The 27410-nt window shown below is 36.6% G+C and overlaps 1 protein-coding gene across 4 annotated transcripts in view; it reads right to left on the bottom strand.

Moving 5' to 3' along the window:
- The window catches only part of PDE10A (phosphodiesterase 10A), a 786289-nt gene that overhangs the window by 140265 nt on the left and 618614 nt on the right, over positions 1-27410 (bottom strand). For all 4 annotated transcript variants that reach the window (XM_037817809.1, XM_037817810.1, XM_037817807.1 and 1 more), the window contains one exon: positions 21546-21574. Coding sequence is in view for 2 of the 4 variants with exons in the window: in XM_037817807.1 (XP_037673735.1) it covers positions 21546-21574 (29 nt within the window). In the remaining 2 variants the exon portion in view is untranslated. The remainder of the gene's footprint in view (positions 1-21545; positions 21575-27410) is intronic.

Raw genomic sequence — 27410 nt, 5'->3', positions numbered from 1 at the left:
GAAGAGGAGTCCTTATTCAAATGATAATACAGGCTTACTCCGTCTTCTGACACCATAATTCTGAGATAAGGCCCTTTAATAATGACTACTATGCAGTGCTGAGATTAATGACCAACTGTTCTCCATTTCCTTTGGGCAGGAAATGGGTTGTCACACACAGTGAGAATAAGAAGGCATTCTGGGATATAGATAACATTATGAAATTTCATTTCATGTCCTTGGGCTTTAGGTTCCCACATTGGGTAAAAACATGGTTGAATTATACTATCTTTAAAATATCTTTCAACGCTAACTTTCCATAATAACCTAAGACCTAAGTTTTTAATTTATTTTGTCTATATTAACCTTCAAATTCTAATCTTTAGCCCAATAGGATATGTTAGGATGTCCTATTTACTTGCAAAAATATTACAACAGCAACATGTTTTATTATTTGGTTGTAAGGTCTTACAACCATTTGACTGCTCAATACTTTCATAATGAAAGGAAGGTCAGAGGAAACAAATGGACAGGAATGTCAAATCACACACTTCAAAGATGCTCTTATGCAAAGTACATAATAAAGAAAGCTTACTAAGGAATCAGATCATTCTACAAACTGGCTAATGGAAAATTACAATAGCAAACTAATAACGATGTTAATAACTTACATTTGTACAGCATTTTTAACTTTAAAAAGTTATTTCATGTGCCTTTATTATACGAGCCTATACAGTTTATACTGGTGTCACTGACACATTTGTGCTTGAAGATAAGTTAATGTTCTACGGTAGAATAATTTGTACGCTGCACAACCCCTCAAACACTGGACTCAAACTGACCACCACCACCTTCATTTTCTGTTCCACTTTTGGTTTTTCATGCAGTACTTGCTTTTCATTGGAGCAAGCACTGAAAGCCTAGCTTAGTGAAGATATGACCTCTTTGAAAGGACTGTAGCAATCTAACATTCAATCTGTATATCATATCAAGTATCTGAACGATGCCATTGTGTTTCCCATTAAATTATAATGTATCCTGCAAAACCCCCGAGAATTTTTTGTGGTGCCTGGGGGACATTTGGAACACAGTTTGGGAACCAGGTGAAGAGCCACTATAATCCTCCAGGGGGAAATAATATTTTATGAGATACAATGGTAATAAGTGGAGCAGTTTTAATCCTTGGCTCAAAAAGCAGACTGAAAGGTGATCCAGCCAGGAGATCAAATGCCCCCAGACTTAATAAAGTGAATTAGGGGTATAATCAGATTGAAAGACCACTTTGCCAGTGGAGTTTACGGGCAATTCAAGAATCATATTGAGGCCTGAACAAAGTGAACTGTGTGATCCCTGTGAGCTGAGAGTCTGGGATTTCAGGAAGGAACTCCAACATGATCTTACAGCAAGAATACACCAGGAAACATTATAAGCTGAATATTAAACTCGCAAATACTAACAGGGTGCAAAAACAGCACTCAGTTTTCAGCATAATCCTCAATTTGTGAATAATATTTTACATTAATTTTCCCTTCACCATTCTTCAGATTTTTCCTTTCTGTTTCTTTTTTATAACTTCTAATTTTGACATAACTTCAAACTTACACTAAATGTCAAGAATACTATAAGGAACTCCTGTATATTCTTTATCCAAATTCAACATTACATTTTGTCCCGTTTGCTTCATCATTCTCAGTTTTTCCTTCCTTCCTTCTTTCCTTCCTTCCTCCCTTCCTTCCTCTTTCACTCCCTCCTATCTAGCTACCTATACACATATATACACACGCATATATATAATGACAATAATAAATTTGTCCTGAATATTTGAGAACAAATTGTTATATCCCTTTATCCCTACATACTTCAATATGCATTGCCTAAGAAAAAGAACAACCTCTTACACAGTCACAGTACAGTTATCATAACCATAATCAGAAGATTTAACATTGCTACAATATTAACTAATTTAAAGAATCCACATGCAAACTTCATCCATTATCCAAATAATGTCCTTTAAGCTATTTTCCCTCATTTCAGGATCAAACCCCAGCTCCTGCATGGCATTTACTTGTCATGTCTCTTTAGCATCCCTTATCTAGAACAGTCCCTTCAGCCTTCCTTTGTGTTTCTTGAACTTGGTAATTTGAAGAATACAGGCCAATTTGGATTTTTCTGGTATTTCCTCAAGATTAGATTCAGGTTTGCATTTTGGACATCAATCTAATGAAATGATGGAGGTAGCATTCATTGTTCCTTCTGTATTTATTACTTGGAACTCTACCATGAAGAAGCATTTTCCATCTTCCCTCATTCACTCATTCATTCATTTATGAGTAGGGACACACAGATTCTTGTTTTATTCAACGAGGTATTTATTTTGATTGTCTAAGACCTGGCCAATGGGAGATCCCTAAGGATGGCTCCTGTGTCCATTTGACATGTCTTCATGATTCTGTCCCTTACTTCCTCACCTTGTATATTGCCAGCCATAGCCCTGGAATCAGACATTTCTATTCCTTAAAAAAAAAAAAAAAAAAAAAAAAAAAGCCCTGATCCCTTTTAATAGGGAGTGGTGTTTAAAATTCAAATCTGGGGCATATTGTATGTGCTCACTGCTATCATTGTTTCTTTCATGTATATAAATATTGTATGTATGAGAGGGTCACATATATATGGACCTGTATTTCTATATTTATTTATGCATGGATAGATATGTACAAATATTTCTATATTTTACATTTGTCTATGTGTGTATAAAATGATGATTTCATACTGTTACCTCTAATTCCAATCCAACACCACAGTGTACATTCTAGTATTCCCCATTTCTGTATTTGTAATTTCTTATTCCAACAGTGAGAAGTCTGGCTGTCATTATCCTGAACATATTTACATATTTTCTTAAGCCTAGAATACAAAGAAGTAGTTTGAAAATTGCTAACCCATGCAAACAGCAAGCAGACTAACTAGATTTCAATACATTCAATAACTTTTGTCAAAATTTCTATGCCTATATTAGAGTGAAATAGCAACCCGTCCCAAAGTAATTTGGGCAGAGAATAAAAATATATACGCAGGGCCCCCCTGAGGAGCTGGGGGAAAACGCAGAAGTGTTGGACTTCCTCACCTGGATTCTTGCTGATGTTCTCACAAAATTGAGGACTGATGGCTTGGTATGCTGAGCCCTCTGTCTTGGAGCTTGCCCTTATGAAGCTTGTTACTGCAAAGGAGAGGCTAAACCTGCTTAAAATTGTGTCTAAGAGTCTCCCCCTGAGTGCCTCTCTGTTGCTCAGATGTGGCCCTCTCTCTCTAGCTAAGCCACCTCGGCGGGTGATTTCACTGCCCACCCCCATGTGGGGCCTGACTCCCAGGGGTGTAAATCTCCCTGGCAACGCAAGATATGACTCCCGGGGATGAATCTGGACCCGGCATCCTGGGATCGAGAACATCTTCTTGAACAAATGGGGGATGTGAAATGAAATGAAGTAAAGCTTCAGTGGCTGAGAGATTTCAAATGGAGTCGAGAGGTCACTCTGGTGGACATTCTTATGCACTATGTAGATGACACTTTTTAGGTTTTAATGTATTGGAATAGCTGGAAGTAAATACCTGAAATTATCAAACTCCATCCCAGTAGCATTGACTTTTGAAGATGACTGTATAACAATGTAGCTTACAAGGGGTGACAGTGTGATTGTGAAAGCCTTGTGGATCACACTCCCTTTATCCAGTTTATGGATGGATGAGTAGAAGAATGGGGACAAAGACTGAATGAAAAATAGGGTGGGATGGGGGGGATGGAATGTTTTGGGTGTTCCTTTTTACTTTTATTTTTTATTTTTTTAATTTTTTTGGAGTAAAGAAAATGTTCAAAAGTTGATTCTGGTGATGAATGCACAACTATATGATGGTGCTATGAATTGTTGATTGTACACTGTGAGTGATTGTGGGGTATGTGAATATATCTCAATAAAGCTGTATTTTCAAAAAATTATATGCCTATAAGTATACAAATCTGAAATGTACAGTTCATTAAATTTTGGCAAATGGATAAAATCATGATAACATACAGCCCTATGTCAAGAGAGATTATTTTCATCTTTTTCATAAATTTCCTCTGTGTTCCTACCTAATCAATCCCTGTCCCCAAGGTAACCACTGTTCGTTATTTTTTTCCTTTTTTTCTACCATAGATAAGTTATACCTGTTTTAGAATTTCATGTAAATAGAATTATACAGCATGCACTCACTTGAACACTGCTTCTTTTGCTCAACATAGTATCTGTGAGAATTATCCACCTTGCTGTGGTTCAGTAGTTGCTTCCTTTTTATTGCCTGCAGTATTCTGTTCTATAAATATACCACAAATTGTCCATCTGGTCTACCACTATTGGCCATTTGGAATGTTTATGTTTCCAGTTTTGGGCGATTATGAATAAAGCTGCTATGAACATTCTTTTAGCAGTCTCATTGTGGGCACTGTTTTTCAACAACTTTAGGTAAATATCTAGGAGTGCAAATGCTGGGTCAAAAGGTAAATATATATTTAACTTTACAAGAAACTGACAACCCTTTTTCTATGCTACATATTTTTAAGAATACAGTTATCAAAATGAAGTAAGAATTTTAGAGGAACATAAGTTACAAGTAAAGGTCATTTATATCATTCAAATGCCATAGATGGCCAAATGAGCAATCCCAATTAATAGTGAAAGAAATTGATGTGTCTCAAAAGTATAGTGGCAGAAGAACAGAATAGAGGGTAGCAAAGAAGGTTGCTGCTCACCATCGGAAAAAGCTTTTAAAGCCCTAAACTGCAACCAGTCAATAGAGTGACCACAGCTTATCCTCAGGGTTGACACTGGACAGTGAATTCATGATAAAGAGCAGTGAAAAAAAGCTGGCACCATTCTACAAAGAAGTGAGGCACTTTCTTTTGAAAACATGTTATCAACAGGGAAAAAAAATAGCAATAAAAAAACTAAATATATATAATAACATTCCCAAAGAACTTTACACTTTCCAAAGGGCTTTTCATAATCAACCTAATACTAACTACTTTAATTTAGGACAACAAGGTGCATGAGATGAAAAGAGTTTTCATAATACTAATTTAATTTAGGAAAAAGAGGTCTGTGAAATAAAATAGTTTTAAATCATTGACTGACAGAGTGAACAATTTTAATAAATTAAGACTGAGAGGAGAACAGATTAAGTGATTAAGGCATATGAATAATGAGAAAGTTAGGAAACCAAAAATGCATTAAGTGCTTTACCCAATGGATATACTTCTGGAAGTCAGCCTGCAAACAAGTCTTCTGTAAATAACCATTTGTTCAGCAATGTACCAAGCATTATTATGAGATAAGGCTCCTAACTCTCATGGAGCTTAAACCCTAGTTGGGGGAAAGAGATGAATAAGAAAATATTGGCTAACAATAAAATCTATGACAAAAATAAAACATCTTTGAAGCCATCTTTAATCTTAAGAAATTGTAATCTAGGAGCAATTGGATCTATTACTTGATCACTAGTATATTCTTTTTTCACACAATGAAGACATGTGCCAAAGACAATCATCTTTAATCAGCCTTTGATTCTGTGGATGAGGACCAGCTATCTACATGAGCTTAATGCAGTTCTCCTCCTGATAATACTTTTCAAAAATCTATATTCTAACACAGAACTGTGGTTGCCAAGAATGGTCTCCTGAAAAGAAACAGATAATTTATACTCTCATGTAACAGTATGCCTGAGTTCCTGATTCTTAAACTTTTTATCATAATGGCTTGATACTTCTTTTTTTAGCTGAAATGACCACGTGTCCACTATCATAGTTATTAATAGAATATGTGTCTTTCTATACACCATCAATATCCTTTAACTATTATGGATGAGAAGTAAAGGTAAATAGATTGATGGTCTTTAAGAACAAGGAAGCAAAAACCAGTCCTTAGCAAACATTTTCCAATTGTTAAATGGTCAACAATAATACTCCCATAGAGCAGAACAATGTATTCATTTAGTGTGCTGGTTTGAATCTGTTATGTACCGCATAAAAGGCCATGTTCTCTTAATTCATCCCTGTGGGGGGCAGACCTATTGCTGGGTAGGAGCTTTTGATTAGTTGTTTCCACAGAGATGTGACCCACCCAATTCAAGGTGGGTCTTAATCCTTTACTGGAATCCTTTAAGAGGGCTCAAGGAGAGAGAAAGCTTAGAAAGAAAAACACCCTGGGAGAAGCAAGAAGAACCCACAAGAGAAGCAAAGAGAAACAAAAGCCCAGGGATATTTTGGAGAAAGCCACTGAAACCAGAAGCTAAACCCAGGAGACAAGGACAAGCAGACTCCAGCCATGGGCCTTCCCATACGACAGAGGAACCCCAGATGCCATCGGCCTTTCTTCAGAGAAGGTATCATCCTGCTGACGCCTTAACTGGGACATTTTCATGGCCTCAGAACAAATAAAGCTCCATTGTAAAAGCCAATTCATTTCAGGTATATTGCATTTTGGCAGCTTTAGCAAACTGAGGCAATAAGGGAAATATTTTCCAACTCATTCTCTCTGGCAGGCACATCAGGAAGCCCAGGTGCTCAGAACTAGATTTGCCACAAATGTTTTTCTGAGATTTCTAAAGCTACGGTTCATAACTGGCAACTCAATCTCTGGGAAGCAGGCTAAAACAAATAATGCCATACTGTATGATATGAACTTTTCTTTAGGGTTTCCGCAAAACACAAATACAAGTGCCTGAAGAAAATTTAAACTGTTTTAAAGGCAAAACACAGACTTGCTTGCAAGGATCATCTGGGAGTCTTCCTTGTTACACTGGTATGACCTTCCAAAGAGGTAAGAAATCTGTGGGCTCTTCAATTTTCAAAATTCAAAATTTCAAAACTTCACTTTGACTGGAACATTAAATCTATCACTTGTTCCTCTGGCTTCTAAATCTTACAGATATTTTGATAACCAATAGTACAGGGTATCTGCCCTCCGGAAACTTGTTTATACAGATCATGTTTAATTGTCCAAGGTCTCCTCTTGGTAAAACCTGATTAAAGGAAATCATATTTAGGGATTTTTTTAAAGACATGCTTTCTATACACTTCCCATATTTTAACTTCTAACCTCAGGCCATTCCACTTGAGCCCAGAGGTTATCAACTGGAAATAGGGCAAAGGTAATTTGAGAAATTATTCTAGGTTATTCTAATATGTGTTTGCCCTATTCCCAGCCATCTAAATACCCACCTTCGCTAACTGAACATTACACTGCATTTTAATACTATGCCTTTGAATTTCACTGAAAATTGCTATAAAATATAAACTTAGATGTTTGTTTTATGAAATTCAATATTAATAAATACTTTGTCCTGAAAAAAGAATGATAGGTATTCTTTTCTTAGAGAATAAGTGAAGCAACTTATGGTTCCCAGTTTGCTTTACCCAACTGAAAGTTAAAAGCCAGGGTTTCTGCTCATTCACAGAAAAGTACTGACTCTTCCAGTTGCTTTATTCTCTCCAAATATGCCTTTTCTATTTCTTCCTTTGTTTTATTTGTTGGACTGTACTTGTTTTCTGACAACCAATTAAAAAAAATTGGAAGACTGATAAACCCTTTCTCAGCTACTCAGTGACATTGCTTCGGTGATTCTCCCCTCTTTCCTATATCATTACACACACTTTAATCACTACAATGAAACATTTCTTATAGAGATTTCCGATAGCTACCACATTGCTAAATCCAATGATGAACTCTCACCCTTCAGCTTCCTTGACCCATTGGCAGCATCTGATATAGCCGATTACACTTCTTTTACTTAAAACAATTTCATCACCCCACCCTGGTTTTCCTCCTGCCTCTCTGGACACTGGTTTTCAGTCTTCTTTGCAAGTTCTTCCTCCTATCTCAGACTTCTAAATGTCATGTCCCAGGGCCGGTCTTTGGATTTTCTCTTCCCTTTTTGAACCACACTCACTTTCTAAGAGATCTCATCTAGCTCCAACTTTACAGAACACGTATATGCTGATGGCTCTTACATCACCCATACTACTAATGATTCTCAAATTTCTATTTCTAATCCAGACCATTCCACTCAACTCTAGGATCATATATCCAACCTACTATTTAGCATCACTATTTAGAAATCCAAAACTAGGCTCATTTCTTTTGTGCCATTCATCTGGATCATCAGCAATTTTTGTTAGCTCTACCTTCAAAATATATCTAGAATTCAATCTATGTGCTGCACATTAAATAAATAAATAAATGAAAATAAATAAAATAAAATAATAAAATATAAAATAAAATGACTTAGAATCCAAGTGCTGTTCCCTACCTTTATCACTACCACTGGTTCAAACTCTTCATCTCATACCAGAATCACCACAGCAGACTTCTACTTGCCATCACACTTGGCAATGAAGAGTATCCTTTCAAAGCACTGCTGAATTCATCTGACAATATTTTTCCATACGACTTCTGCATTTATGTTTGTGATTAGTAAAACTGTTCAATAACTTTTCTATTTTCTCAAGTAATTCTCTAATTTTTGTGTCAGGAATAAACAGCACTGTTGGGATGTTTATCTCTTAGCTTTTGAAATACTTTATATATTGTAGGAATTTTCTCCTTTGGAATGTTTGGTGGAATTAACCAGTAAAAGTTCTGGAGCATCATGCTTTTTTTGGTGTCATTTAATTTTAGAGTTTCTATACTGGTTAACAGTACATTCAGGTTTACTAAACCTTCTTCAGTCAACTTTTGTAAATTATAATTTCCTCTAAGCTGGCCATCTCATCTAAATGTTCAAATGCATTAGTATATAATATTCCCTATTAAGTCATTAATAATTGTTTTGTAGTCCATAGTTATACCCCCTTTCTCATTCTTAACGTTTGTATCTTATTTCTTGAACAGATTTGCCAAAGATAGTCTATTTGAACAGTCTATTTATAGAAACATCTTTTGCAACATTAAATCTATATTTTAAATTTTGGTTCATTAATTTCTTCTCATATTTTATTTAGTCCTCCCTCTGCTTTTTAAAGCTTCTTTTCATGATGTCAAGTTGATGTTTGGTTTACTTTTTAAAAATCTTTTTTGTTTTCTAATAAATGAATTACAGATAAAATTTTTATTATTTTGGCTACATCCCTTACGTGTGATACATTTGATACCCATTTTACATCTGAGGCTTTAAAAAGTTAATTTTTAAAAAGTCACTCAAATGAAGAGTGGAAAAGAAGTAATTCAAATCAAAGTTTGACTTACCACTCCATCAGAGAAGCTCTTTTAAATCTGAAACATGCAAAAGATATGGAGATGCTACAACTAAGTAAAGATAATGTGGGAAACTGTTTATCTTGGGACAGAATACATGTTACATAAATTAGGAACCCATTACTTAATAAATCAGGCCCTTGACATGAGGCATGCTTTTGTGAAACTTAGGGCTGTAAATGGGAGGCTAAACCTTCCTATAATTATGCCTAAGAGGTACCTCCAGAGAACCTCTTTTGTTGCTCAGATGTTGCCTTTCTGTCTCTAAGCCCAACTCAGCAAATAAATTCATTAACCACCCCCTGACACGGGACATGACTCCTAGGGGAATGAATCTCTCTGGCGATGTGGGACACAACTCCCAGGAATGAGCCTGGCCCTGGCATCGAGGGATTGAAAATGCTTACTTGACTAAAAGGGGGGAAAGAAAGGAAACAAAATAAGGTTACAGTAGCTGAGAGATCTCAAATAGACTCGAGAGGCAATCCTGGAGGTTTCTCTTATGCAAGCTCCAGCTAGACATCCCAAATAGCCACAGCTTGCCATGCCCTTAACAACAGTAGTTCCAAAATATTGAGGTCCCTATTTGAGATTCTATAACAGATTCACTCACTAAGCTTTATCTCTCAGAAACTTAAATCCACCAGAGCATTTCTACGCCAGACAAGTCCTAAAACCCAGAAGCAACAGTCTCTTTAAGAACAACAATCAGATGTGGTCCCCTTCCCCATAGTGTCATCACCCCCTTTCAATACAAACAAGTTAGGGTGGTCACTGCCTAGACATCTCTAAAGATCAAGAAAGTGATTAAATGAGAGGAAGGGGTAGCAACAGATAAGATAGCATTTAACAAAGGACTACGAATACTGAAACTTTATATAAGGATATTAGAAGAGCCTGAAGGAAATAACTGAAATTGTGGAACAGTAGCCTATAACATTGTTTGAAATTTGCTCTATAGCTAGTCACTGAACTGTGCTTTGAAAGTTAGCACCTTTCTATATATAGCCTATATTTCACAATAAGGATAGAACTGAAACTGTAACCCATAACATTTTTTGAAATTACCTATATAACTCCTTGTTGAGCTGCACTTTGAAAGTTAATACCTTTCTGTATGTATGTTATATTTTGCAATAATGGAAATAACTGAAATTTCCTCTCTGGCTGCTTGTTTGATCGTACTTTGAAAGTTATCACTGTTATGTATATATGCTAAAGTTCACAATAAAAAAAATTCATTAAAAAAAGATATAGAAGTGCAATTCACACAAAAGGAAGTACAGTTAGAGGGCATATGAAAATACACCTATCTGCTTTAAGTAAAAATTAAAACGTCATGCCATTTACACATTTTAATGAAGTCAAAAAATTTATAATTGCTAATTCAATGGAGTATTACAGACTGTATTGTGTCCCCCAAAAAGATATGTTCAAGTCCCAAACACTGGTCCTGTGAATGTGATCCTATATGGAAACAGGATCTTTGAAGATGTGATTAGTTAAGATGAGACCACACTGGAATAGGGCTGGCCCCAATCCAATATGACTGGTGTCATAAGGAGAGGAAATTTGGACTTTGGACACAGACACAGACAGACAAGTAGATAAGGAAGATGGCCTTATGATATAGTGACTGCATTATCCCACAAGCCAAACAATGCCAAGGATTGCCAGCAAATCACAGCCAGCACTCTATAGATTTTAGAAGGAGCATGGTCCTGCCGACCCCTTGATTTGGGACTTCTGGACCCCAGAGCTGGGGACAATAAAAGTCTATTGTTTTAAGCCATCCAGTTGCTTTGTTATGGCAGCCCAAGGACACTAAGATGGGGTTGGGGTTGGGGTTGTGGTTGTGGCAGGTGGGGAATGAAACAAACTGGAACAGAAATTTAATAAACCAACTTAGCGATGTGTACTAAATGCCATAAAATAATTAGGCCTAGTAACCTCAGGTCCTAAGCTTTTTCCTTAGGAAATAGTTCACAACAAGAAAACCATTACATACATAAAAATTTTGTGATACTTAACTTCATCAGTCAACTTGGGTAGGTTATGGTGTCCAGTTGTTTGGCCAAGCCTGGTTGCTACTATGAGAGTATTCCATAGATGGGATTTGTAGCTACATGATCAGTTGACTGCAACCACAATCAACAAAGGAGATTGCCCTTAGTGATGTGGCCATCTCCTCCTCTGATCAGTTGGTGGTCTCAAAAACCAGAAGTGATGGTTTCAGAAGTCAAAAGAATTACTGTCTTGGGTTCAGCACTGGCTCTTGCCAGAATTTCCAGCCATCCAGCTTCTTATGGGGAATGCTAAGTACTCTAACCTGACCTTTATCAAGTTTCCAACTTGCAGTCTGCCTTACAGAGTTCGGACTTGCCAGTCCCCACGGTCACATGAGCGATTTCCTTATAATAAATCTCTTAACTTATACGGACTGGTTCTAATTCTCTGGAGAACCCTGAATAATACAGACATCTAGTCTATGAAAAACTAAGAACTAAAGACAGTCAACAATAGGAGAATGGAAAAGCAAATTATTCATGTATATGCTTAATGGAAAATTTTTAGCCATTAAAGATAATACTAGACTGCAAAACAGCATGGAAATGTTTATAGATAATATAAAGTAGAAAAAATAGAAATCAAAACAGTATATGCACTGTAAGTATTACTATGTAAATATTCCAAACTGATACATATATATCAAACCAATATATACATTTCAAACTCATATATAATATTATAAAATATGTATATTCCAAACTAAAACTAAGGAAATATTCCAAATTGATATTATTGACTGGATTAAGGTGGTTTTCATATATTTTAGAGACATAGTTTCCATTTTTTTAAAAGCAAGTATAAATTATTTTAATTGAATGAGAGTAGCTATATAGAGGAAGTGAATGGGAACAGGGTTAAAAGCACAGGGGGTAGAAGTAGCCTTTGCAAGGTAAATTAGAAAGTGACAGCTTCCAACACAAAAGTAAGAGAGCAGCTGGAGAGCATTTTGATCTACAGACTAACAACACAAAAGAGGCTTATATCAGATGCCCTCAGTCTTCTCATAAATACAGCAGAGGCTATAATTTAAGAATGATGGAGAGAAGTGCTGGTTTGATGACTAAGAGGGAAAGGAAAGGTTTAGAACATCTACAATATAAAGAAATCTCATCAAGCCTATATTACCGAGCAAAAAGTAGACCCAATCAGCAAAAGAAGACAGGATTTTAATAGGAAAGAATAAATAAAACAGATGAAACCAATAACCACTAAACAATGGAGGCATTCAGAAGACAGGATTTTAATAGGAAAGAATAAATAAAACAGATGAAACCAATAACCACTAAACAATGGAGGCATTCAGAACTATGTATTGAGAATGCTTTTCCTGAGACAACTGCAATCTCCCCTAAGACATTCAATTCTCAGAAAAATTACTCATCTGCACAATAATTATCTGATCAGTGACTTTAATAGCTCTAACAAGGCTCAAGTAATCTTTTAATTTCCAAGCCCTTCATTTATCAAAGGGAATTATGTCATGTCATTTCTCAAACAAGTTCACATAGAAACTTTGGAAGTTCCAGACCCTGTATTCAATAACTTTGATTAGTCATGGAGCATAATTATTATGATGACATCTAATCAGGTGTGCTCAAGTTTTATTTACAATCTTATAATATAATGTTTATGTTAATCCTGTTGTTTGGTGTAATGCCCTTAACAGAGTTCACTCTTACCTTTTAATAGATAATGGACCTGAATGAGCTGAAGCAACAGAGCATTCCCTCTCTGCAACCAGAGGGCTCTTTAAAATCATTGTGACAGCAGAAGCTGGTATGGAGGTAAGGGCCCAACAACAGCCCCTCGGGGAGCTATGCACTTCATCAAAAAGGCTAAGCAAAAAAATTTTAAGTTGCAAAGCAGAAATAATATATGGTACAAATAAATACAAAGAATTTGAATAGCAGGAGAAAATAAGGTGAATATAAGTAAGACAGCACATTAAAAGAATTATATACTGTGATCAAGTGGGATTTACCCCAAGTATACAGGGGAGTTCAACGTAAGAAAAAACAATTAATGTTATACACCATATTAACAGAACAATGGGAAAAAGCACATGATCACTTCAATTGACACAGAAAAGGCATCTGACAAAATTCAGAACAGCTTCTTGATAAAAACACTTAGAAAACTAGGACTATAAGGAAACTTCTCCAACATGATTAAGGGCCTATATGAAAAACCCACAGCTAACATCACACTCAATGTGAAAGACTGAGATTTCCCTCTAAGATCAGGAACAGGACAAGGATGCTCACTGGCACCACTGTTATTCTACACTGTGCTGGAAGTTCCAATCAGAGCAATTAAGCAATACAAAGAAATAAAAGGCGTCCAAATTAGAAAGGAAGATGTAAAACTTTCACTTTTTACAGATGACATGATCCTATATCCAAAAAATCCTGGCAAACCCACAAAAAGTTCTTAGAGCTAATAAATGAATTCAGCCAAGTGGCAGGATACAAGATCAGCACCCAAAAATCAGGAGTGTTTTCTATACACTAGTAATTAATAATCATGAGAAAAGAATTCAATTTACAACAGCAACTAAAAGAGTCAGATATGTAGGAATAAATCTAACTAAGGATGTAAAGGACTTATACAAAGAAAACTACAAAACATTTCCAAAAGGAATCAAATAAGATCTACACAAATGGAAGGACATTCCATGCTCATGGATTGGAAGAATTAAATATTGTTAAGATGGCAATTCTAATCAAACCAATTTATAGATTCAATGCAATCCCAAGAAAAATTCCAACATTTTTGCAGAAATGAAAAAGCCAATCATTGAATTCATATGGCAGGGTAAGGGGCCCCAAATAGCCAACGCCATCCTGAAAACAAAGAATGAAGTTAGAAGACTCACACTTAGCAATCTTCAAACTTCTTACAAAGCCACAGAAATCAAAACAATATCGTACTGTCACAAGGACAGAGATATAGATCAGTGGAATCAAACTGAGGGCTCAGAAATCAATCCTCACATTTATGGCCAACTGATTTTTGACAAGGGGGCAAACACCACTCAATTGGGAAAGAGTAGTCTCTTCAACAAATGATGCTGGGAAAACTAGAATGAAAGCAGACCCCTACCTCACACCATATACAAAAGTCAACTCAGAATGGATCAAAGACATAAATATAAGAGCCAGAACTATAAAACTCATAGAAAAAAAATGTAGGGAAGCATCTTTAGGACCTTGTGTTAGGCAATGATTTCTTAGAGTTTACACCAAAAGCACAAAAAAAACAGAAAAAATAGAAAAACGGCGCTCATCAAAATGAAAAACTTTTGCACCTCACAGGACTTTATCATGAAAGTAAAATGACAACCTACATGTTGGGAGAAAACATTTGGATACACATATGCAATAAGCATTTACTATTCAGAATATATACAGAAATCCTTCAACTCAACAACAAAAATACCAACAAGCCAATTAAAAAATGGGCCAAAGATTTCAACAGACATTTCTCCAAAGAAGATATACACATGGCTAAATAGCACATGAAAAGATGCTCAGCATCATTAGCCATTAGGGAAATGCAAATGAAAACAACAATGTGATATCATTTCACACCCACCAGAATGACTACTATTAAAAAACAGAAAATTACAAGTGCTGAAGAGGATGTGGAGAAATAAGAACACTCATTCATTGCTGGTGGGAACGTAAAATGGTGCAGCTGCTGTGGAACAGTCTGACCATCCCTCAGAAGTTAAGTATAGAATTACCACATGATCCAGCAATCCTACTTCTATATGCCCAAACGAATTGAAAGTAGAGTTTCAAATGGCTATTTTCACACTGATGTTCATAGCGGCATTGTTCACAGCTGCCAAAGATGGAAGTAACCCAAGTGTCCCTCAACAAATGAATGAATAAACAAAATGTGGTATATACATACAATGGAATATTATCTAGCCATAAAAAGGCATGAAGTTTGGATACACATGACAACATGGATGATCCCTGAAGACGTTGTGTTGGGTGAAATAAGCCAGACTTATAAAAGGACAAATGTTGTATGATCTCACTGATACAAAAAAATCAGAATAAGCAAACTCATAGAGTCAGAATCTAGAACATAGGTTACCAGGGGATGGGGTAGGGATAAGGAATAGGGAGTTGAGGCTTAAAATGTAGATTTTCTATTTGGGATGATGGAAGAGTTTTGGTAATGGATGGTAGTGATGGTAGCACAACATTGTGAATGTAATTTACAGTACTGAATTATATATTTGAATGTGGTTAAAAGGGGAAATTTTGGGTTGTTTGTCTGTTGTTGGAATAAAAACTGAAAAAAGATAAAAGGATCTGGGGGCTGCACAACACAAACAGTGGACCCTAAGTTGGACAGGGACCAGGGAAGTGACTTAATGGTACAATTGGAGGGATGTGCTTTCATCAATGGTGGCAAAGGTACCATAGCAATGGGGTGATGTGTGGGAATCCATCATGGTTGTTCTGTAGACCCACAGCTTCTCTAATTAAAATAAAATAAAATAAGAAAATTAAATCAAGTTAATAGAATATAATAGCATAAGAAAAAAAATAAGAGTTGACGCTAATCAAAATGAACTCCAGGGAAGTACATCTTATAAAACAAAGATTTGTTTTCCTATTATATGCACAAATGATCTTTATCAAGAGAAGATGTGGAGGAAAAATAGGAAAGAAATAAATTTCTGACTTTTAAATTGAAAATTAATCAAAATGTTGGAATCCAAGAGGCTGACTTTTTATATGGCTTTGCAGGAACTACTCATTTCAGAACTTTTTCCTAAAAACCAAAATAAAGATTCCTTGTGTAAAATTGCCAAAATATTCCTCAAGAATTGGCAAATACTCAACTTTATACAAACTTTTTTCCTTCTATACAAAATTGAGCATTGCTCTCACAGTTCCAATTTTGAGAGAACACATTTTGAAGAAAGAAAGAAATCTATTTTACTCAATTTCTTGCAGGCTGAATGAAGTCCTAACTCCACTGTCACTGTCTGAAAATATTTAGACATACACCTTACATCCTGAACTTCTTCAGTGGCATAACTATTATATAGCAATATTACTTTAACCAAACAAAGCAAGTGTTCATAAAGAAAACCTTTAAATAAATCTCTTAACATTGGGATGGGAAAGAGAGCAAGTTTATATGTTTTCAAGTTACTGTTTTTACTGCTTCCATCTCATATTAGAAACATTGAGACCTAAAAATTGACTATGCTCGGGTGACCCCTTGTGCCATGTTGTTCTGTATATCCATCACTCTGACCCAGTTTCCCACTCCCCACTCCCTGCCCAACCATACCCTTCCATCGTGCCCCTGGAACTCACTATCATCAGCAAAACCCTTCCATTTTCAAGCTCCTCTGAAAGGAACAAGTTTTTACTTCTGCCCTAACTGAAACCTTCGTGCCCTCCAGACAATATTGACACCAATAGCAGAACTGATTATCACATAATGTAAAAATCAATCTGTGGAATGTATGGTCAAGGATATTAAGCCGATAATTCAGAAATTTCACAATAAATGCAGTAACAGATATATTTAAAAATATGAAGAAAAGTCTGACTATTCCAGGAAAGGCAAGTATATAAAAGTTAATCTCTATCACTTTCTCCCTCCCTCACTCTACTAAATACCCAATGAAATAGAAAATGAGGGGGAAGTGGAATTGGCTGACTCTGGCTGCTCCATGCCATGACTTTCCCTCACACATTCAGTTCAAGTCACAATAACCTCCCCACAAGGTCTTAAACACACCAGACCCACTCCTGTCCCAGGGCCTCTGCACACCCCCTGTCCCCCACCCCACGTTGTCAGCCTGATGCACTTCTTCAGTCTTTTCTCAACTCTCCTCACTGCACGCTCGCACCCACTTCCAGCCCTAACTCTCTTATCCCATCCCACATCCAGCCCCATCCCTGGCCGCACACTCACGCCCACCTCACATCCAGCCATAAACCCCTTATCCCACTTCCTGTTTGCTTTACTCTGCAGCTCCCATCACCACCGAACATACTGCACATGTTATTTAGTTATTTTCTGTATTGACTTTACTCCCACAGTAAGGTAAATTTCACGAGGGCAGAGATTCCTCCCTATTTTCTTCACTGATATATTCTAAGAACTTAGAACAGTGCGGACTCAATATTTGCTGCCTGAATGGGGATGTCTGATTAGGAAAAAAAAAAACGTATTAAGCTGGTTAAGATACACTGGATTCAATAGGCATTTGACACAGTCTCCCAACTACTCTTATGAGCTTTCAAAAAAAATATTGTAGTAACATATATAGAACATAAAACTTGCTATTTTAATCATTTTTGAGTGTACAGTTCAGTGGCATTAATTATCATCCACAATGTTTTTGCACAACCATCACCACCATCCACTGTCAAAACTTTTTCGTCACCCAGTGAACCCACTGAGCCATAACTGCCCATTCCCCTGCTCCACTCCCCACCCCAGCCCCTGGGAACCTCTAATCTACTTTCTGTCTCTATGAGTCTGTTTATTCTAAATATTTCAATATTACAATTTTTGTCCTATGGTGCCTGGCTTATTTCACTTAGCGTAATGTTTTCAGAGTCCATCTATGTTACAGCATGTATTAGAACTTTATTCCTTTTTGTGCCTGGGTAATATTTCATTGTAGGAATAGACCACATTTTGTTTATCTATTGATCTGCTGGACACTTGGGTTGCATCTACCTTCTGACAACTGTGAACAAGGCCACTATGAACCCTGTATACAAGTACCTGCCTAAATCCCTGTTTTTAATTCTTTGGGTTATACATGCAGGAAAGGAATTGCTAGGTCATATGGTAATTCCATGAAATAGATTATGTGTTAGATTGAGACTCATCTTAAGGGGATGACATGGGTCAAAACAAGCTGAAATATAAGTACAGCCTTACAATTAAAATTATAAAACAAAATTAGTTTTCAAATAACTTTTCTTGATTTTTCTCCTATTTCACTGTCTTCTCCTTAACCTCCTTTGATACCGTTTCCATACCTTTGCCACCACTGAACATCGGCATGTCCATATTTTAGAGCTCAAACCTTTTCCCTGCGGACTCACTTCTGGGTAATGACATTTAGTCTCATGGCTTTAAATACCATCTGAATACTCTAGACTCCAAAATCTCTATCTCTAGCTGGGAACTACCCTCTTAACTCTGGACCCATAGGAACACTTGATTTCTAAATACCTCCACTTTGACGTCTGGTAACTCAAATTTAACATGTCCAAAACTTACTGATTTCCCTGCCCTACTTAACTCCCATTCCTCCTGCAATCTTCCTCATATTAGTAAAGAGAAACTATTCTACCAGCTGCTCAGACTTACGAAGTTGGAGTCATTACTGATTCTTCTCAACCACCACACACAACCCAGGAGCAAAAAGCTGTCTCCTAACGTATCCGGCCTCTGATTATTTCTTAACACTGCATCATAGCAACCCTCATCTTAGCTTCCATCAAACCTTCCCTAGATTCCTAGACTCCTACAGTTTCCTCTCTTACCTCCCTGTGTATTTTCTTAGTGGCTAGAGTGATTCTTTTTAAATGTAAGTTAGATGACGTCACTTCTCCATTCAGATCCTCCAGTGGCTTCCCATTGTTCTCGGAATTAAATCCAAAAGCCACACACTGGACTACAAGGCTTTCACCACCCCTATTACATTCTAACCTCAAATCCTATTACTCTCCCCACCACGGCTCTGCTCCAGCCACAAGCATTCTCCTCCTCCCTCCGGCTGATTCTCTTATTCTCTTCAGGTCTCTGTTCAAACGCCAACTTCTCGAATAAACCTTCCGTGACCACCTAATACGTCAAATAAGCCAATAAACTCCCCACCCCACCACTAATACCACCATTCTCCATCCCCTGATCCTGCTTTATTCGTTTATGTATTTATCATAACACTTAAAACCACCTGATAAATATGCATATTTTTCAGCTGTCTCATCCAGCTCATCCCAGACTACAAGAATCAGAATATCATCTATTTTGCTTGCCACCATATCCCCAGCCTCATGACTTAATGACAGGAAGGAAAGAAGACAGCAAGGGAAGGAAGGTGAGAAGAAAGATGAACGGAGGAAGGGAGGCAGAGAGGGAGGAAGAAAAGAAAGGAAGAGAGAGGGAAGGTTATGAAACCTATAGATCTGACTTGACTTCATGTAGAAAAAAGAGCTTATCTACAAGATGCTCAACAACCAGCAACGTCCTACAGGTTTGCAGAAAAGCTAATTCTCCCATAAAATTGTACCGACAGATACAAAGTATCCAAACCAAGAGAGGTATTTGTCCCATCTAATTTTATCAGGGCCAAGCCTGAATTGGTTTATAGTGTTCCATTATGACAGCCACATTTTAAACAAATATATTGATAAAGTATATTTTGTTCAGAGAATGTCCAGATCCTAAGCAGTATGGGAAAAAAAAAGTTTAAATTATCAGTATGTTTTACTGGAAAAGAGAGAATACAGTCCCTGTATACACATAACTCTCATATGGAATGGGGTGCAGCCTTTTCTGAGTCACTCCAAAAGCCAAAACTAAGACTAGTGAATGGCAACTAATGGGAGGTTTTTTGGCTCCAAGTAAGAAAGTACTTCACAGTCATCTGCCTGTGAGTTGAACAGTCTATCTCCCTAAAGGGCATGCTTTTTTTGACAACTGGTGAGTTCAAACAGAAGCCCTGTGACCAGTCAGTCACATCATGAAAATGTTGCACTAGGCATTTCTAAAACAAAATAATAGTATACCACTTCATAAAGCAAATTCTGAGTACTAGTCAAATAAGCATCGAACAAGAAATGGGGAATACTCAGAAAAAAACTTTAAAAGCTTCTGGTAACTAGTATTATTCTTAGTTTATCAGCTCAGTCATTCAGTATTTCTCAATTAGAGATGAACTTTCTCCAAATTTTGCACAATAAAATCAAAGATAAATCACATGTATGGTGTTATATTGTTACCAAAGGCCTTGAAGATACTCTATGGTATTCTCAGTGGTTCCTCATTTCTTTTCACTAGAAAATAAGGCACTGGCCTTATTTTGCCTTTCTTTAGCCTTTCTGCTATCCCTAGTGGTGACCAAAATTGCAGGCTGATCCCCAGAATGTACTCCCCTCTCCCCTTTCATACACCTAGAAGCATCCAGACTTGGGAAGTCTGTAACTTTGAACTCTGTGTGACATTAATGGTGAAGGCATTTAGTAAAACCCTTAAAGAAGTCAATAGGCTGCTAGGGACAGAGGGAATTCTGCCCCATCCACACCCCCCAGCAAACGCTCCGGTCAGTTTAGAGATTGCTGTTTTCCAATGATCACAAATTGATACATTTGTAGACATGATTCCCATAACATTTGTTTAGTTGTGACTTCTAACCAAGAGTGATCACTTACATTAGACTGCATCAAGTACAATTCAAACTGATTATTTTTGACATATAATCCACGTTTAACAAGATCCTTATCTGTATACAGGAAATATAATTAAGATATTTTCCTATGTCATTAAATATAATTTTCTGTTATTAAACAGAGTATGCCAAATGCCTTCAGTGCTTGTCCCCTATAAGCTTTTACAACTGCTAAGTCTCTTGTACATTTAATATTTCTTAAAATGTTGATGTACTGTCTTCAATAAATGAGTAATCACCTTTTGTTTTCCCAAAAGAAAGTGCATGAACTCAAATGCACTAACTAGATGGGTAACGTCAAGGAGTAAAGCTGGCTGATGGGAGGACTGTGACACACTGGAGAACACATAATTTATCTGAAGGTGGCTTCTTTTTGGCCTTAACAGATTGTTACCAGGAAGGAGTGCTGCCTCAGGGTTGCCATATCTTCTGGTTTTTCAAGAAAAGCCAGAAACCCAATCTTTATATGCAGTCTCTCAATTTCTAAATGCTGGCAACAAATTCAAAACAAAAACCTGTAAGCATCGTGTGGGCCGAATAAAACGCATCTGTTGGCTGTATTCAGTCTTGAGGCCTCCAATTTGCAAACTCTCTCCCTACTGACATCATTCCATATTAATGAGTAATATTTTGGAGAGGGCACTCAGGGTTTGCCATTATTTTCCTAATGCTTTAACGCATTAAGAGTATTGAGGAAGTGTACAAAAGGATTTCTTACTTCCTATATTGTGGTGGTAGAAATTATTATTCACATTACTTACCCTGCTGACTTCCTTAGGAGCCGATTCATCTGGGGGATGAAGAAGGAAGGGGGGGAAAAGACAATTAGAAACTCTACAAAGGTTTGAAAATATAGAACATGTCATTTACTCTCAATAAACTAGAAGATTCTTTTGCAATTGTCTTACTAAATCTAAGAATCTGGTTTTCTAGTAAGTAAAGATTAAGCAATACATTTAGAGATAGAAGTGCCTATTAACTGTGGAAGGAGAAATGAAATACTGTTACAACTTGCTAACCATTCTCAAGATTATATGAAGTTCTAAAATGGTTCTTCCTGCAAATACGGCTACAGTGTGGTATATTCGAATATATAGATCTAGGAGGGTTTATAAGACTTGGGCGATTATTCTAAAAGATGCAATCCATCGGAATATCCCAAGTGATAATTAGCGCTGTGCTGTGAGGGTTCATGATAGCTATCTTGGAATTGGCCTGAGCTATTTTACTAAAAAATGCTGCACCTTCATAGCACTAACCCCTGTTTGAGACCTGAAGCACACTAATTAATTGTGCCACCTTGTACCACAGTCCCAGAAACATGGGAGCTGCTTGCACCAGCCTGTTGGAGCACCAGGGTCTTGGTGAGCTTGGCAGCCCCCCCCCATTCTGTCTCCCCAAGACTTCTACCATCGAGACTGGTTAGGTAGCAAGAAAATGCCTAGGAGACCAGCAGGTGTAAATACCATGGCCAAGACTCCACTTTGGGTTACCTGGTTCTGAGATGCCCCAAGCACAGGTCACTGTTTCCTGATCTGTACTAAGGGAGAGCAACTAGAGCTCAGGCCTGGCCTCTCCTGATCTCTTGCTCTGTCTGCGGTGGCCCTTCATTTAATGCTGTTGCTATACTGTGTCCTTGTCCTGTGTCATTTTGGGTTCTGGACTCATTAGCGATCAAACCCTAACTGCCACCATTAGTGCACCCTTCGCATGCCAAAAACTGAGTATGGTGTATTACTGCAAAATACAAAACACAGCTTAATTCGTCTTGCTATGGCCATAACCATGTCCCATGTGTCCCGCAAGTGCAGAGGGTACTGTGATTCTCCTCTCTCCTTCAATATTAATCAAATTACTGAGGCCTGATGTCTCCTCTTCTCGCTCATTTTTCTCAGAATTAATGCTTAACACCCATTTCTACAGGTATCACCCGATCTAGCCCCAAATCACATTCTGACCAGTACCCTCAAAACTGGTCTCTGAATTCAGAATCTGACCTGGGAATCATGAGTACACACACATACACACTCGCATGCACACCCAATTTATCTTTCAAATACATTCCATCTATCACGCCCCTCAGATGCTGGAGAACCTAACGTGACTATAAAACTTACCTTCAATACTCTGCACACTGACTTCACCTGAGGACTTTTTAAAAACACCAGACTTGGTGCTATCAGATAGGTGTTCAATAATCAGTACCTCCTTTTTGTATTTTCATATAATTGTTCCATGATGCTGACATTAGGTCAGCATGGGAATTGTTTCTGACTTCCCTAAGAAGAATGTAAGGGTGTTACTGGAAAAACATTCATTTTACTTTCTACCCTGGATCACTTCATAGAAACAGCTCCTTTATTCCTACCTCCTAATCCCCTCCTAAAGCCCTCCAAAGATGGTACAATTTAGTTTATTCGTAACAACATATTTATTAACAGGTTCTACTGCTACAGAGGCTTGTAAGCATCTCTTAAAAAAAAAGTTTTATCAAAGAAATTCAATGACAATGGTTGAAAAGGCCAAACTGTATTAAAAGACAGCAGTTTTGTGAACAGGCTTACTATTAAAAATAAATGGAGTTAATCAAGCTATTATACTTTGGAATTTCTTACCCTTCACTAATCATCACTACAGATTTGAAAGTTAGCTCCAGGGCAGAATAGTTTCAATGTCCAGACATCTGTAAATAAATGTTCCTGTTGTTTTTCCCTTTAGTCTTGATTAAAATGTTACTCAAACTTGAGAGTGTGTAACATACCCCACCAGTCTGCATTTACTTAAAAGTTGATTTCTGGATATTTCTTCTTATGCACTGATTTAGAAATGTATCCCCTATCTCCTCCTCCAAACCAGCAGCCAAACAATTATAGTAAATGAATGTCAAGCCCCTTATATTCAGGAAACATGGTATTATTGCTAACTGAGGAAATTAATTTTGTGTAGTTAAATTAGCTAGGATAAGGAAACTCTTCTTCCTATTTCTTTTATATGGAATAAAATAATTTCAGAAAGGAACTGTCCATGGTCATTTAAGGGAAATTTTTAAGAAAAAGATAAGGCACCTTCACTCCAACATCATTTTAATAATTTTTAAAAGCCTTAGCAAAAATAGTTCATGAAAAAAAATCCCCCAAGGTAGTAACTTCAATTTATGCTGAAACCAGCGTCTTAATTTATGTATGTACATGCATACTATATTATACATATTTTGTATATGCATATATAGCTTATGAAATGTGTATGCATTTATGCATTTATCAACTTCAGGAAAAACTCTGAGACGAGAGTGTGTATTTTTCTTGCCAAATAAGATAATCTCCTTCTTTCCAAATCTTGGAGTCTTTTAAGACTCAGCTCATATTCTACTTTGTCCGGAGACCCTCTCAAAAGCAAGAGGCCCACTGATCTCTTGTCCTTAGAATTTTTATACATTTCCTTTCTGTTAGGAAAACAGGGTGCTATAGAAAAAAGAGGATAAGTTTGGAGTCAGAACAGACCTGCATTCAAATCTCAGCTTCATTTACAAACTATAGTCAGGTTCTTCAATCTCTCCAAACTTGGTTATTTCATATTTATGAAATACTTTGAAATGCTGTTGGGATTAAATGAGATAATGCATAGAAAGTTCCTACACATAGCATGCTCTCAATAAATTTTAGTCTTTTTTCCCTCTCTCATTCAACTTGGTAGTAACTATATTCTGCCTTCCACTGGTAACCAACTGTACACATGTGAATGACTTAACTAAATGTAATTTCTTGGAGACAAAAAACCGCATCTAATATTTCTTGTACATTATCTGAAAAAAGAAAAACAATCCAAAAAAAAAAAAGCTTCGGCGAACATCTGCAACATCTGACTTGTAAATACTGGAAGATTGTTACTTTTGCCAGTGGTTTCAAATCTCTTAGTCTACCTATTAAATATAACCGTCAAATCATTTAATTTTTGTTGTTGCATTCTTTCTTACATTAATATTTTCTAACATTAAGAACCAATCATTTATGGAACCACATGAGTCACGTAAGCAAAAACTGGAGTAATGGTTAATAGGTTGTACCAACGAACTCTCAACTTCACAGGGTTACTAATGGGAAAACATGAAATAAACAAAACTGTAAATCACTAAATAACTGGAAGGTGTAGAGAACTATATACTTGTGATATTCTTGGGTCAGAAAAAAAGGGGGAAGAGGGTATATATAAGTTTCTAAGCTTTATCATAAAACAGGAAAAGCAACCATTTTTACCCCTGAAGAACTATGATTTTCAAAAACCCGTAGATCACATTCTCTGACACATGTCGTGGGCCTAATATTTTATACTTAACTCTACATAAACAAAATAGGATCATTCCTGGCAAGACTTAGTTCATGAAACTCTCCAATTCTTAAAAAGGCAAACTTGAAAAGGTAAACTACGGGTATCATTCTGACAGAAGAAAGTGAAGTAATTACATGTAAATTCTGTTGACATCTGGAGAATATTTATTCACTGTCTTAATGTGGAAAGTCTACAATCAATCATGTCTTCCCAAATTCATAGTTTCAAGTGGTCATTCTGAAACAGCCAAGAAATTTTAGAATTTATTATGAATCAAAATTACTGCGCCTTCTTAAAACTCTTACAATGTTTTGCATTTTTAAACATCGGTATTAAATTGCTTGATTCAATGTTTAGGATATAGGAAAAAGAGAATCCCATAGCTTTCCTGCTATGTTTATAAAAATAATAAACAGAGGAAGGGCTTTGCATCAAGTTCCGTGTATTTCTAGGAATTTTCTGAAGATGGAACAACCTCAGAAAGTACAGCTTACCTCCAGATTCCAAAGATTCTCTGGGGCATATGAGATTTAATGAAATCTGGCTATCACACATTATCACACAAGCAAAGATTTTAATTGGAAATTGCAAATAGTCGAAGATGCTGGCACTAAATAGACTATAAACATTAATAACTCAGGAAGAGGTTGAAATGTTGCTGAACCAATGATCTCATTTTGAACTACAATAACAGTAGTAATAAATAAGTCGAAAAATGCATTACAAAATTCCAACTTGTCTGAAAATTTTTTTTACTTTAGAAAATGTGCTTTTGTTATTATCAGGTCTGTTACTGCCCTAATTACTACTAATTGTATTTGTACATTTTTGAATTCCCAATCTAAAACTGTTGAAAGGGAAAATTAGAGGGATGTATGATATCTCTAGGAAGGTGTCTCATTCCATCTGCACTTATTGAACAGTATGTCAGATGCACAGCAGGTAGAGGAAGTTTCTAATATTGGTTCTTTTTTCCAGTTTTTGTGTACTGAACACTGAAAACAGTCCTTTCAATTTTATAAAAAATTCTAGTATGGACAGAAAGGTAGAGACTGTGAGTGGCACTCTTTTTGCTTCGGACCAGTTTACAAGGAAAACAGAAAAGAAATCCCTTAGGGGAGAAGATTCTGTTAACATCAAAGGGAGCAAGGGAATGATTAGCGGAGAAGATGACAATTTGCCACAAGGAAACGAGTAGTGAGCCTGCATGAAGTACACTTACGTCAAGTCAATCATTTCATTCTCTATGAACGGACACTACTCTATTGGACACGTGTTTTATTTATTATTGATACAGCCCAAAGGAATAAAACAGAAAGTTCCAAGCCAATGTCCAGTGTTCTCAAATAAATACTAACAAAAACCGTCAGAACTGAAAAAATAATAATAATAAATGTCCACAATATTCAGCATATTGCCACTTTCTTGTTTCCATCATGCTACTTCCTCAACATTTCTTGTACCAGTTAAGAAGTAATGACTTGTAGAAAATTCTGTATTAAGTCGTTTTTTACGTGATGATTTAAAATAACAGCAGCATATAGCAATGAATCATTAACACTAATTTTCCCTTTGTCTAACGTCTGAGAGGACTGCACTTTATAAAAGACAATTTTATTTATGTTCCGAGAAAAGACTAATTAGATACAGTATTAAAAATAATATTTCACTTTTGCCGGTGAAGGATTAACTGCTACAGAAATTGCCCTCCAGTTGTCAAAAATAAGGAAACTAGACAAAATACACAAAACAAGGGTGGTTTTAGACATTGGACATTGGGCTGTGGAAGATCATGATCCGAGAGAGAAAACGCTTTAAAACAAGTCAACAATCCCCCAGGATAAAGGCTCCCAGCTGCTGGGAATTTTAGGGGATGCTCTGACCCTGCTAAAGGACATCTACAAAAAACCTACAGATACCATCATACCTAATATATGGTGAAAAATAAATGATCTGCCCCTAAAGAGGGGAAGAAACAAGGGTGTCTGCTCTCACTACTTCTATTCAACATTATACTGGATTCCTAGGCAGCAAATAACACACACACACTAAGACACACACATACACACACACACACACAGAGATATAAAAGGCACACGTTTGGAGAGAAAAAAAGGATACTCTTTATTCACAGATGGTATGATCATGTAGGTAAAAAGTACTGAGCAATCTACACACACCAAAAAACTACTAGAATGAGTAAGTGGATTTAGTAAGGTCACAAGTTACAAGGTCAATAAGCAAAAATCAGCTATATTTCTATATGGGAGCAACGAACATTTTGTAATTGAAATAAAAAA

This window comes from Choloepus didactylus, chromosome 24 (assembly GCF_015220235.1).
Source record: "Choloepus didactylus isolate mChoDid1 chromosome 24, mChoDid1.pri, whole genome shotgun sequence".
Classification (NCBI taxonomy): domain Eukaryota; kingdom Metazoa; phylum Chordata; class Mammalia; order Pilosa; family Megalonychidae; genus Choloepus; species Choloepus didactylus.
Note: the sequence above shows the minus strand (reverse complement) of the source record. Positions and strands in the feature narration are given on the sequence as shown.